This window comes from Pan troglodytes, chromosome 17, assembly GCF_028858775.2.
Source record: "Pan troglodytes isolate AG18354 chromosome 17, NHGRI_mPanTro3-v2.0_pri, whole genome shotgun sequence".
Taxonomy (NCBI): domain Eukaryota; kingdom Metazoa; phylum Chordata; class Mammalia; order Primates; family Hominidae; genus Pan; species Pan troglodytes.
The window spans coordinates 22,825,742-22,840,833 of record NC_072415.2 but is presented as its reverse complement, the minus strand read 5'-3'; the positions used below and the strand labels follow the sequence as shown (position 1 = coordinate 22,840,833).

General features: G+C 36.0%; 1 protein-coding gene across 14 annotated transcripts in view; it reads left to right on the top strand.

Moving 5' to 3' along the window:
• The window catches only part of PTPRM (protein tyrosine phosphatase receptor type M), an 826,360-nt gene that overhangs the window by 484,861 nt on the left and 326,407 nt on the right, over positions 1 to 15,092 (top strand). For all 14 annotated transcript variants that reach the window (XM_512029.7, XM_009433655.5, XM_009433656.5 and 11 more), the window contains 2 exons: positions 5,050 to 5,358; positions 11,848 to 11,957. In XM_512029.7, the coding sequence (XP_512029.4) occupies positions 5,050 to 5,358; positions 11,848 to 11,957 (419 nt within the window). The remainder of the gene's footprint in view (positions 1 to 5,049; positions 5,359 to 11,847; positions 11,958 to 15,092) is intronic.

Below are 15,092 nucleotides of genomic sequence, written 5' to 3'. Positions count from 1 at the left end.
ATAAGTTTGAATTCATTCCATTACATCACCAATACATAGATGCCTGTAGGGCAGTGTAAATTAAAGATTGTTGTATCCCAGCAATTTCAGCTTGACTGACAAGGTACTTTTTAAACTCTGGAAAGCACTGACCAATTGAAAGCCTTTAACTACTTCACCTAAAAACAAGGCCGTGTACCCAGAATCGTTGCTGCTTAGGAATACTGAATTTTGGGGTAGGCCACTATAATATTAGTTACTCGGACCTTTGCTCTGATTTCACTAAATAGTAAAGTAAAGGGAGCTATTGCTTTATTATTCTGTCACCCTCTAGTGTGACTGGTGAGGCAGGAGTACAATAGCTGGAGGTCCTGAAGGGGCCCACCATGCCATTCTGGTTGTTATTCCCTTTATTGTAATACACCTCCATAGAGTTCATTGAGAGGTAGAAAAGAGAAACCTGTTAGTGGAAGCATTGGTTGTAATCTATGTTTTTGATTATCAATGACAGAATCCTAAAATTATACCCAAATATCTCTCACAGGTTCTGAAATTGAGTTTCTGAAAAAGCACTGTAGTAGTAATAAAAGGTAAAGTGCAGAGTTCCAAAGAAATGAGCTGTGAATTGAACCTGCAATGGAAATTGATCCTTTCTGTCAGTTTTTGCCCTTGTTCATAGAAAAATAGGACTGAATGTAGAAGGAGCCAGGATCACTGATTAAATAGGATGCTGAAGTGCTGGAGGCTAGAAGTGGGCTTGCTCGTCCCTTAGGTCAGACTTCTCTGCTGGAAACCTGGCTCAAGCTGGCAGAAAAAGAACAGAATGAAAAATGCTGCAGGCATCAGTGGGAGAGTCGGTAAGAGCTCACTGACTGAGCTTCCTGCGCGACAGCCAGTGCACTTCTCCATACGGAGGCCATCCTCATCTCTTACCATGAGTCAGTGGGCCCACAGTGGACCCGCTGGCCTCATGATTCATGCCAACGGGGCCTGTCATGATACCCTTTCAGGGAAGCAGGGAGGCATCAGTGTGGCCAGAGGGTGTGAGTGTGAAGAAAAATGGCTTTGGTATCAATTCCATTCTCAGTAGCATCTTCAGGATTGTGAGGAAAGAGGAGAAATTTCCTACAACTAGTGGTCCTATGAATACTATATATTACCCTGTTATCTAACTGTAAGAGATCTATATTGTGCACATAGAATGCTTGTAATGCTATGCCACGTTTTGGGGGGACAGTGTTTGTATTCTACTCCCAGAAATGCAGTGTGAGTTGCAATTAGCCTACCAAAATTACACATTTCTGGTTATGAAGTTGCCATTTGTTTCCTACAGTGTGATATATTTCTACAGTGATGCCCTTCAGAGTGTTCAGTGATCATCAGTATAACTCACTAGAGTAAATGTCCTTGTGGAATGCCTCATTCACAGTTAGCAGCACACTAATGGAAATCGCTCTGCAGAAACACTGAAAACAAAGGTATTATAAAACACTAACTTGAGATGTAATTATTATAAATCCATTTCTGGATCAGAATTTAATTTTGCAAAATGGCAGAAAAAAAGTAAAAACAAAGAAGCATTGAAATCAGGCAATTTGCTTAGTATGAGTTAAAAGAATTGTCAGATTTCCTTAGTCATTGGTCATAGCCTATCAACACTATCATTAAAGGAGGCTGCTGTCATAGGTACATGGTAGCACATGGCATTTCCTTTATGTTATTGCATGTATCTGCTTTTCCAGCCATTTCCCCATCCCTCTTAACTTTGCCTTTGGACCCTGGTAAGAGAAAATAACAGTACTCCATCTGAAGTGGACCGTGTCCCTGTGTCATGGTATTGATTTAACTTATCCTGTAAGCTTTTGACAAATGAGAATCAGAGTCAAAGAGGCCTTCATCCCTATCCTATGTTGATGTGACCCTTCCTACCCCCATTGATATTGACCCTGCCACGTTGATAGCATCACATTAGTAGGCGCACAGCAGAACTACAGACCATAGTCAAAGGCTCACAGAGTGCACAAAGGAAAATACTCTGCAAAAGCTTCTGTAAGATAGTTTTGCTTTGGTTAACTGTAGTTATGCTTCAACGTAAAGATGCAAAAAAGTGAGTGCCACCCTCTTTTCATCTAAGATTTAGACCTCATACAGCGTCTGTCTCCTGTCTGATTACCACTCATGACAATAGGCAATTTAGAGCCTTTGTCATAGAAATGATTGTTTTGTGTTAGGCTTAGCTATAGTACTTGGCAAATGTATGGGAAATGTGAGACATAATTTTACCATGATGGAATTCTAAAAGGTGCTCACAGAGAAAGGGAGCATGCATTTCAAGAATACTTGACCGGTACACAGACAGAAGCCTTTGTTTTCAGTCCTGAATTTTAATTTAAGTATATATTTTCTTGGATAAGGAATACTGAATGATGCAGACTTATTTATGCAGTGGAAAATAGTTTTCCATTGAAATTAAGTTAGAACTGTACTTCTTGTTTAAACTAATATCTGAAGCCTTTAGTCATTTTATTAGTCAGTAAAATTGATGAAAACCTTAGGAAAATACATTAGAACAGTCCTGTGATGAATAGGAGGCCTGGGATTAATAAGGAAAAGGGCAAAGGGACACATGTTGATCTGTGTATGTATAGGGATCTGAAGCTTATTAGAAGTTTTTATGAACATTCAACTAATGAAGCATTATATAAAATTAGACATTTCCGTTAAGTTGTAAAAGTTACTAGTCTAGGAAAAAAAACCTTCAATGTTATTTCTAAATAATTTATTTATGACATTTTCCCAACAGTAGTAATTTAAATTTGAAAAATTAATTTTGTAATAGGGAACATTCCATGAGAATGCCACTCACGATTTCTTGGAGGAGTTTTCATCTTTGGTTCTTAGATTTATTACAGGACAGAGTAGCTTGAATGATCTTTATTAATCCCATTTTATGATTGCAGCAGATATCTGGTAAATGCTACGTTGCATATTTAACATTATTCCATTTTAAACATTTTCATTTGTCAGAGGTTGCAGGTAAAAAGGGGGGATTTTAAGTTCTCTCTGTGGCATAATTGATGGAGAAAACAGACACAAAGAATGTATGTGCAAATAGGAATCAAGAAGGGAACTTCAACAATAGTCTAGACAAGTTTGCAGCACCCTGAAATGCAGGCCAGGCTCTCTGGTACAGCTGAACTGGGGAATATGGCCTTGACCCTCTCGTCTATAGAGGTAGCAGGAAAAGGGGGAAGAATTCCTCTCAGCACTTTTGTCTCAAGTTTAAATACATTGGATCTTTATTATATTGTACATTCTTTGGTCATGTTTTAGGTGAAGTCTTAGTATCATTAATATCCTGATTTCTTCTTATTTGATTCTCTTTAGTTTGGTAGAGAAAACAGTGGAGTGGGGACAGCATGATTTGTAGTTGTCAGATCTAAATTTGAGTGCCACAGCAAACCCTGACCCTGATCAAGTTATTGAGCCTACCTTGGTCACAATTTTTATGTCTATATATTAGAAATGAAAATATTTACAGGATTATTTTGAGGAATAGGAAATTTATAGAAAGCAACTCACACATAGTAAGTGTGCAATAAACTGTAGCTTTTATATCTCAAGTTTATTGTCCCTTCTCAACTGTAGATCTCTTTACATTCATATTTGGTGAGCACACTTCAGACAAACAAAAATCAAAATTATGAATCAAATGACCTATGGGTGTATAACACAGAACATTTTAGGTTAGGCTTTTCCTAAAACCCTGAATGCTAAATTTTTTGTAGTAGTGCATGGTGCATTATAAGTGCTTGGTAAATGTTATTTATGTAGTAGTATTTATTTTCATCATTATTTCATAAACAAATTTAAGCTTTCTCTGCATATATTTTGTTTTAAATTATGCAAAAATGCTTATATTCTCTCCATGTCATTTAGATTTCTAAGCTTGAAACTGTACCTGGAGCTTGGGCTAAAATAAGATTACTAAAAAATTATCATGAACAGGCAAGAATTACTTTAGCATTGATTGTGTGGAATTCTATTCAGATTGAAATCCAAAAATACCTGTTCTGCTCAGAAGTTTATGTTCTCTTACTATATTATTTCATGTATAATTCTCAAGCTTTTACTCTTGTTTTCCAATTACATGATTATAAATTAATGTTTAAAGATAAAACACATGTATCAGTATTAAGATTGGTTTATTTTGGCCGGGTGTGGTGGCACACGCCTGTAGTCCCAGCACTTTGGGAGGCCGAGGCAGGCGGATCACGAGGTCAAGAGATCGAGACCATCCTGGCTAACATGGTGAAACCCTGTCTCGACTAGAAATACACACACACACACAAAAATTAGCCAGAGGTGGTGACAGGTGCCTGTAGTCCCAGCTACTTGGGAGGCTGAGGCAGGAGAATGGCATGAACCCAGGAGGTGGAGCTTGCAGTGAGCCAAGATCACACCACTGCACTCCAGCCTGGGTGACAGTGTGAGACTCCGTCTCAAAAAAAAAAAAAAAGCAGATTGGTTTATTTTATCAGAGACCCAGAGAAAAAGAGGCTTAAATAAGATAGCATTTAATTTTTCCTAATGACAAGTTTGGAAGTAGGAAGGTCAGGGCTGGTATGGTAGTTCAGTGATATCAGAGACCCTGGCTCCTCCTTCATCATTGCTTTGAATTCTTAACATTTAAGTGTCTCATGGTTCACCATGGCTGCCTGAGCTCCAAACATCATATCCTCCATCCAGCTAATAGGAAATAAGAAGGACCAAAGATGGTGAGCCCCTGCCTTTTAAGAACACCTCTCAGAAACTATTTTGGACATTTCATCATATATGCCATTCATCAGAACTTAGGCACATGGCCACATCCATCTGCAGAAAATAATGGAAACTTTCATCTTTATTCTGGGTAGCCAAATGCCTAGCCAAGATTTAGGGATTTATTATCCAGGAAGAAGAGGAGACCAGGTGTTGGGGACAACTGGGAATATCTGTGACCTTTGGGATTGACCTGAGCCTTTATCTTTCTTCTCTCTCATGTTTTCTTTTGTCTTCTTTTCTAAATAGATCCCATGCGAGGCCCAAGAAAACTAGAAGTAGTGGAGGTCAAATCTCGGCAAATCACTATCCGCTGGGAGCCATTTGGATATAATGTAACTCGTTGCCACAGTTATAATCTCACTGTCCACTACTGTTACCAAGTTGGAGGACAAGAACAAGTGCGAGAAGAAGTAAGCTGGGATACAGAAAACTCACACCCTCAACACACGATCACTAACCTGTCACCATACACCAATGTCAGTGTGAAACTGATCCTCATGAACCCAGAGGGCCGGAAGGAAAGCCAAGAACTCATAGTGCAGACAGATGAAGACCGTGAGTACCTTTGAATGATATGTTTGTGTAAAACATGTTCTTTCAAAAAACAACTTTTGTTTCGAGATCTTTGCTGTGCAGATGGAAGAAAGAACTACTTATTTTGTTGAACAACGCAACTGTGTATCTGTACTCTGTATTCTTAAGCGCTGATTGAAAGAGGGAAGAGGGAGTAGAGATATAGAAATGTCATTCTTTATTACTCATACAGTTACTTTTCTATATATAATCATTCCATATTGCTCTCAATAGTTCTTCAAGTTTTATTTCATTGGGCTGAAAAATTGTTGTTTTGGGTATTAGATTATTTATATAAAATCATTGGACTGAAAAATTGTTGTTTTGGGTATTAGATTATTTATATAAAATGTTTACCTAAATATATTTAAATGGCATTCTGAAACATTTTTCATAGTTCAGATAAAATTTCAGCACTAAATAGGGGCTGCCCTTGCTTTTCAACACAGTCTTGAGAAACTGTAAGTTGGTGGTCATGAAACAGGCCATTTTTCTCCACAGGAACAATGTTGAAACCGGATGTTACTTTAATAAACAACTACTTAACAAATAAACCATGCATGTCACCAGTAACGCATCAAAAAAGCAAATATACAGGAAACCTCCATAACAATTTAAAACAGTAAAATTATGCCTTGAATCTCAATGCGTGGATATAAATGTTTCTTTACACAGATGACACAGGGAACCCTTGTGTGTAATGACATATTCATATAGTACATAAAATACAATGGTAGTATATCATAAATTTGACCTAAAAATCATTTTTCCGGCATCAAAATGAATGACAAAGAATGTAGGAAGCCCATTAAACGAATGAACTGACTATTCCTAAGAAAAATAGTTGTTTAGCTTTTTGTTTCTTCATGTAACTGATAATGTAATTTTGACCTTTGATTAAATCGTGAGTTGAATGTTTAGACTACTTTATCGTTTCATTTAAAGAGCTAAAAAAGTATTTTTGAGTGTTTCTACCTACCCAGCACCTGCGTATTTTTGTAGAAGAAAAACATAGAAATAGCTGGAGTAGATGAGGAACTCACTGCACATCCTCTCTTTCCTCTTTTATTGTCCCTCAAGTCCTGCTTGTGTTGGTTCCTCTCAAGCAGTTGTTTGAGAGGGAGTCTAAGTTTGATGGAAGCCACTCAGGCAAGGCTGAGACCAGAAGCTCTATTTCTGTTTCTTCCAACTCTCTCTCATCTCCCAGAAGAGGAGAAGATGGTGTCCACATTGTCATCAAGTTATGGCTGGCTCCTTCCTGCCTTACATTTCTCTATTGACTCTGGTCCTAACATCTGTTGTTTCTACTTCCAAAGTTTTAGATTGTTCTTTTCTGTCAATTTCCATTGGCTGTATTCAAATCCTTATTATTTTATGCTGAAATTTCTGTAATTGTTTCTACCTTTTCTCTGTGGTTCCAGTCTTTTTCTATTCTAATGTCCCCCTACTCACTCACTCACTAATCTTAAAAATGTATTTTCATCTTGGCTCTCTCTCTACAAAAGTCTTGAGTGGCTCTTCACTTAATCTTCATTCCAGTGCCTTGGCTGTCAAGGTCTTCTATATTCTTGGCTCATATTCTAGGAGTAATAACTTCTCCTTCACATCAGCTTGTTCTGCAAAGCCATCCCTGAGTGCTGGTCCCTGTGCCTGCTCTGTGCATCCTGGGCTTCCCATCGTTGCCTGATTGTTCTCCTTGGCCAGTCGGGGGCTCTCCTGGCCGCTTCTCAAGCTTGCCTACTCTGCTACCCGCTGAAGCTCTCCTCAATTTCAGGTCCTTCACATAGCTGTCTCCAGCTCTTCAGTCTATGTTATTCACATCCCTCTGACCTTAATTGTACGTCATAAGATCCTTAAATCTCTGACCCTCAATTTCCTGATCTGAGAAGTGAGAATAATAACAATTCTTAGATACATTAGGGATAGAAGAAATTTACGTGGAGAGCTGGTTGTAGCTGTCAGTAAGGGGCCTTTCTTAGTATTGTAATGATTCATAGCCACTCATGATTCTTCTTTGCTCCCTCATTATGTTATTTGTATGTATTTTTTTCTTTTTATTGTAAACTACTTGACAAGAAGTACTGTCTGTTTTTCTTCTATAGCAATAGGCGTGATATTGAATAAGTAATAAACACCCCAAAATACCTTAGGTCTTTAAATGAAATAATAAAGTATTGTTGATAAGCATTTAATTCATGTTTTAATAAACAATAATGGTTACATCAATGAGAGAAATAAAATGCAGTCACTTCCAGATATATACTGCTAAAGCATGAACCTATTGAACACTATGGGTTTCAAATTGAGAACTGTCATGAGCTAGGAATTCTGTTAAATTCCATCAAAACATGAGGACAGAATTACTTTGTTTGTTTAAATTATCTTGGTAGTCCCTGAAGCTGGAGCATGCATTACTTCCAAATAAAAATCTATTGTTTTCCTAGCACACTAGCATTTCATTAATTAGAAAAAATTTTAATTTCAAATTATATTTTGTAACCCCTCCAAAAAAAATACTTCAGAAAAGGCAAAGAGAAGAAAGAAATAGAATAATTGTCAAACAGTATCCAGTTTGAAGAGAAAAGAATTGGGGAGTCACTTTGTTTATCCATCAACAAAAGTTATAATTCATTGAACATTGTGAGTTTTATTATAGTATAATACTTTTATTGAAATACAGTTTTTTTCATCAGAAATTGTGTGGGAAAAAGTTTACCTTTCATTAATGTTAGTAGAATCCTATACAGCCCAGGGATAAGTTGTACAAACTTAGGTATTATGGCTTTATATCCCAGATCCTGAATTCCCAGAGCTTCTAAAAATAGGTACTAGACCTAAGTTACTATGAGGTACTATCTTCCGTAACTTAATTAGTAGTATATTAATTATTTATTCATATTGTTTTAATTTACATTGTCTTTCTCTGACCTTAAAGTGATTATCTGAATCCCCATTAGGGTTTCCTGTCAACTATTCTACTGCCATTTACCACAGGGTCACCACCAGTACATTCTAATAAGTCCATCCTTCTGAGATATCCTCTTCCTAACATGATTTTGAATACCTCCTATGTCATATTACTGTTAGTATTTTCTTTTATATGAATTGAATGAAACAAATATTTGTTTTGTCTAACTCTTCACCTTCTTTACATCTGCACATGGATTAACACATACTTTCAAATAAGAAATATCATTGGCTGCTCCGCCTATGGAGTAGCCATTCTTCTATTCCTTTGCTTTCTTAATAATCTTGCTTTCACTTAAAAAGAAAAAGAAATATTATCACAAAATATAGTCACTCATCTTAGTTATCTTGATGGTGTGAGAAAACTGATGATGTCATCATCATAAACACTTTCCAGGTTAAGAGGAAGAGACTTAGTCGAGTTTTCTCAGGCATGGCCTGTTTTAGTTCAACTTCTAATTATGATGAACATTTTAGTCTCAGAGCTTGGAATTCCAGTGTTCTTAGAACTCACCAGTGTTGTCATTTCTAATGTTTTTTGTTGCTTCAATGTAGTCGTATATAAATTTCTTCAACATAGGACTAACAATTATTTTCATATTTATGTGCTATTTAGGGTTTCCATGTTAAAATTAACTTGGCTGGGTATAGTAACTCATGCCTATAATCCCAGTACTTTGGGAGGCCAACACAGGAGGGGACCACTTGAGCCCAGGAGATTGAGACCAGCCTGGGAAACATAGTGAGACCCTATCACTACAAAAATTAAAAATAAATTAGCCGGCATGCTGGTGCATACCTATGGTCCCAGCTACTCAGAAGGTTGAGGTGAGAGATCACTTAAACCTGGGAGGTTGACCCTGCAGTGTGCAATGCTAGCCCCACTGCACTCCAGCCCGGATGACAGAGCAAGACCCTATTTCCAAAAAACAAAAAATCAACTTAATCCAACTTCATTTTAGGAATGAGGCAAATGTGACCTAAAGAGGTTCAATGATTTGTCCAAATTGCACAATTTAATCATCTGTTAGTCTTAAGTCAGAACCCAGGCCTCCCATATGAATCAGCATGTTTTTTCTGCCAAACAACACTTGACTTTAATTGGAATAACTGTAAATGTTCTACATTTATATATAAGTAGCCTCTAATCTCAAAAAAATAGGCATACTATCTATGAGTCCTTTTGAAATCCTAGGCAGGCTTTCCAATCTGTGATAGTCTTAGCAATCATTAAAAAACTGCTCACATCCTCTCACAATCTAAAACATTTTTTCCAACCCCTTTTAAAAAAGTTTATTGAGATATGTTTGTCCATTCACCATTTGATAAATATTTGGGTTGTTTTCACTTTTTGGCTATTATGAATAATGCTGCTATGTATATTCATGAACAAGTTTTTTAATTAACATTTTTTTCACTTTTCCTGAGTACATACCTAGGAGTGAAATTGTTGGGTTATGTTGTAAATCTACCGGTGTTTAACCAATTGAGGCACTGCCAGAGTGTTTTCAAAGTAGCAGCATGACTTTACCTTCCCTCCAGCAGGGTATGGGGTTTCCGATTACTCTTCCTTCTTGCCAGCACTTGTTATCATGTCTTTTCGTTATAGTAATGCTAGTGGGTATGAGGTGATATCTCATTATGGTTTTGATTTACAGTGCTTGCTAGCTAATGATACTGAGTATCTTTTCCTGTGCTTATTGACTATTTGTTTGTCTTTTTTTGGAGAACTGTTTATTCAGGTCCTTTGCCCATTTCTAATTGTACTATTTGTTATCTTATTATTGGGTTTTAATATTGTTACTTTTATAGTCTAGATACAAATCTCTTATATATGTGATATGCAGAAGCCTTCTCCCATTCCGTGTCTTGTCTTAATAGTGTCCTTTGATGCCCAAAAGGTTTTCATTGTGATAATGTACATTTTATCTAGATTTTCTTTCATTGCTTTTGCTTTTGGTGTCATGCCTAAGCAATTGTTGCCTGATCCAAGGTCATGAAGATTTATTTATGTGTATGCTTTCTTTAAGAGTTCCATAGTTTTGGTTCTTACAGTTAAGTCTTTAAACTATTCAGATTTAATTGTTATATATGGTGTGAGATAGAAATCCAACTTCATTCTTGTGCATGTGGATATCCAGTTGTGCCAGTAGCATTGGTTGAAAAGATTAATCTATCCTCATTAAATGTTCCCAGTACTCTTACTGAAAATCAATGTACTGCAACTGTAAGGGTTTCTTGAGTACTGGGATTCTCAGTTTGATTCCATATCTATATCTATCTATCTATCTATCTATCTATCTATCTATCTATCTATCTATATATCTTTATCTATGTAAAGATATATATGTCTCCTATGCCAACACCACACTGTCTTGATTACTGTAGCTTTGCAGTCAGTTTTGAAATCAGGACGGGTGAGTTCTCTCCGACTGCTTATTGGTCATTCACTTCATCACCAAAAAATGTGATCATGTGCCCCAAAATATATGCATATTTATAAACAGGATAGCTATTTTGTAAATAAGATAGGCATACTAGTACACTAAATTGTATATAACATGAAGCATACTAAAAAACTACATTTAAAATGATGATGGGATAAATAATATTTTATAAGGATATTGAATATTATTTTATAGAAAATTGGCAAATAACATCTTCACTTTTGTTAGTTTTTTTGCAAACTTATAAGAAGGTGTTATGTATTTTAAGTTGTGAAAAATGGCATCAAACTTCCCCCAAATCACATATAGTATTAACAAATAAAATAATGTTTAAAGACTATATTGTTATTTCATCTATATCAACTTCTACTTTGTATGTATTTTAATAGATATATTAGTACAGTAGTTCATATATATTTTTAGCATGGTTTTATCATTCAGTGTTATGGTTATAACTTGAATCCATGTGATATATAACTGTTATTTACTTTCAATCTTTTCAGTACTTTATTTTATAACATAACTTACTAAACCATTTGACTTGTTTCTCATTTATTATTATTACAAAAATCACTGCTTTGTGAACATTTTTGTAGATGTCTCCTGGTGCATATATGCGAGAATTTTACTAGGGAATATACCTGCATGTGGGACCATTGGGTCATATGTTCTGTGCATCTTCAGCTTTACTAAATACTATTAATAATTTTCCAAGGTGGCTCTACCAGTTTACACTTCCGCAAGGAGTATGTGAGAATTCTCATCACTTGAAATCCTTCCTCATTTCTTTTGGAAGAGTAAAAACGTTTATTTAATAGATGGGACTGAGCTCTGTCTAATTGATTAAAACTTTTAAGAAAAAAATGATAAAGTTATTCTTTTAATCAAGACAGTGTAGCTAAAATGGTTTAAGATTCCAGATTTTTAAAGAAAAATTGAGTATATGTGTGGACTATTAAAATCTTTTCTCTCAATAGAAGGTTAAAACCAAGTCTAGAAAAATCTACTTTTTAATTGTTTATTACTTAAACATTTATTTCCTCCCACCCTCCTTTAGTCCCAGGTGCTGTTCCCACTGAATCCATACAAGGAAGTACCTTTGAAGAGAAGATATTTCTTCAGTGGAGAGAACCAACTCAAACATATGGTGTAATCACTTTATATGAGGTAATATATATGTTTGTTAGTAATTTTTAATTAGAAATACTCATGATAATGTAGGCTATCTAGTATTTAAAAATGCATACTTACATAATATATTTTAGAAGTTTAATGCTTTCAGTAGTTATAATGGTTGTTATATAGAAGAAAATTGTAAAAATAAGTTTTTGAATTATATATAATTTGAGGATTTAGCTTTACAATGAGTTGGACCTTTCCAGATTATATGTTATTATATGTTAAGACACAGCATTACATTTAAAAATTACCTTTATTAAAAACAATAAGTATTTTGAAACATGCATTGATTATAAGACAAACACAGAATTCTATTCTTCCTTAGCTATTAAATATTTTACTACTGAATTATAGAAGGACACTGATTATCCAGTTAGCAAAGTCAATAAATATTGTCTCAGGGCTAACAATAGAATAATATCTTTTGGTTTCTTAGTATTACCAAAACATCCTTTCGACTTCTGTGACATAGTTTTGTCTACTGAGGCATATCAAATGGTTGAATGATAGATAGCAGAGAAGAATTTGATGAATTGTTCAAGGAAAAAAGTAACAGCAATAACAGGGTGACATTCATCATCACATCTGTGCAAGCATCATTTCACTATGCCTATTGTCATAGAAACAAGCAGGTGTGTTTTTTTAAGCTAGCATTTATTTGAATGCAAATTCCACAAAATTATATGTTGTAAAGTTTCTAAAAATCGTGGCAAATTCTCATATGGAACCTCTGCTTGAATACCTTTCAGAACTACTGACAAAAGCCTGTAAAGATGAGCTGTCAGACAGTGATCACCAGTAAACCCCTTCCCTGACCCAACTAGCCTCACATTTATGTTTCCTTATAATTTTTGAAAATTGGTATTGAAACACACACAAAAATTAATTCAAAGCTAAGCGAAGAAAGATAAAAGAAAAAAGTTGATTTTTGTACTGTTATTGATGCTATTCATTGGCTGCTTCATTGTAAAAGAATTGAATATTATGAAAATTCATGGCTCAGCTTTTATAGAGCTAAGTGTTATAAACAAATCAAACAAGTTCATAGTATTTTTTCTCAGTGATGAGAATCTTTTAGTTTTTATTTTTGGCCCCATTGCCATTTTTAGGTCTCAGTTTTGGGGATTTTTACCTAGTAACAGGATTTTAAACTAGGAAACATGCAGTCTTTGAAATCAACTTTAATTTCCAAGCCATAAGTTCACCTGTCCTAAAAGCCACATGTTGCTATCTAGACAGACAGAAAATATTTAACAGAGTCTTTCTTTTTAATCCTACAAGAGATGTATCTCTGTGTGGTAAGTCACTTTAACATGAAAACAATGGGAATAATAATTCAAAGGAAAAACCCATTAGTCTCTGATTCTGCAGCCAGGACTACCCAGTTGAACACTGATCTAAATACTACTACAATGGGGATGCATGAATGTGTCATAAATCAGGGTTTTAAAAATCAGATATGTGTAAGTAGAACAGATTGGTTCAGTTTTGTAGGGACCAAAGGGGAAATATGTGATCCAGGCCAAAGTGATTAAATACAAGCTTTCTGGCCAACAAGTCTTTCTCCCTTTCCCATGTTTTCTACAAGTAGGAAGGAAGGGAGTCCCCAGCTCCCTCAAGGTAGGTCTTAGGTGGAGTCTCAAGAGGAGCTCTTCTTGAGCTGAAATGCACCTGTGAGCTACGATTCACCCAGCCTATGCCAGAGTTTACAACAGGCACATACAGCTTCCTCCCGGAGCTGAAGATACATGTTGAACCAGATTCAGTCCCTCTCTGGAGAATCACAGACTTCTGAGACAAAATCATGCTAAGGAAATCAAACACTTGCCCCAAAAGAAGCAGGGACCATGGCAGCATTGTTTTCTGTCATGGAGTCACATTTGAATACTGGTAAAAATCAGAGGGTGAGATAAATTGCCATGGTTGGAAAAAAGTTTAGTAACCAATGACACAGGTGTTTCTTTAAGGAAGGCAGCACACAGGATAATTTTTGAAGGAAAAAAGAAAGCACAGATGGAATATTGTTGATGTTTGTATTAGGCCATTCTTGTTTGGCTGTAAAGAAATGCCAGAGGCTTGGTAACTTATAAAGAAAAGAGGTTTAACTGGCTCATGCTTCTGCAGACCGTACAAGCATGGCACTTGCATCTCCTCCAGGCGAGGGTCTCAGGAACCTTATGAATGTGGCAGAGGGTGAAGGGCAGCAGGCATGTCACATGGCGAGAGCAGGAGCAAGAGAGAGCAAAGTAGGGGGTGCCACACTCTCCTGTGAACTCAGAGCAAGAATTCACTCATCACCAAGGGGGTGGCCCAAAGCCATTCACGAAGGTTCTGCCCCCATGACCCAAACACCTCCAACATTGGGAATCTCATTTCAACATGAAATTTGAAGGGGACAAACATCCAAACCATATCAGTGCTGGAAATGAATATGCTGTAGCTTTAGGTTATTCTCAGTTCTCTGTTTGCTTATTATGAAAGATACACAAAAGCATTAATGATCAAAAACGACTGACAGCATTGTTTTTTCCAGGAGTTATGGCAGTTCACAGCCTTACATCATTCTTCTGGTTTTCTTCCTTGCTTTCTCCTTTTCACTCCTCTGACTCCATTCTCAGCCTTCCAGCACTAGCCTTGCCTCTCTGACCTTCTTGTCTTCGTTCTGGCTCAAGTCCTTCTCATACGTTACCCTCCACCTCAGTCATTTAATTTTGTCAATCATCTTCCTACAACCTGGGTCTGATCGTTACACCTTTACTCAGTAGCTATCAAAATCTCTTATTTTGTCGAGTTGTCAATTTAATACTGCCCTCTGAAAGAATACTTGTAAGTGCAGAAGTATTCAAAATAAAATATCCTTGCTTCCGAATTTTACTTTTCAAATGTAATTACTATTAACAGCTAGATACACGTCCTTCTAAAATTTTACAAGGTAGAAACTGTAGTGCAAATTCATTAATGAATATAAAATGGATGCAGTTTAATAAATATTATCAAACCCAGCATTTTATTACAAGAATAAAATACCATATGAGACTCCCACCTCACATCATACAAAAATAAACACCAGATTCATGATCTAAACACAAAAGTTTAGAAGAACCTTCTAAGAAAAAGTAGGAA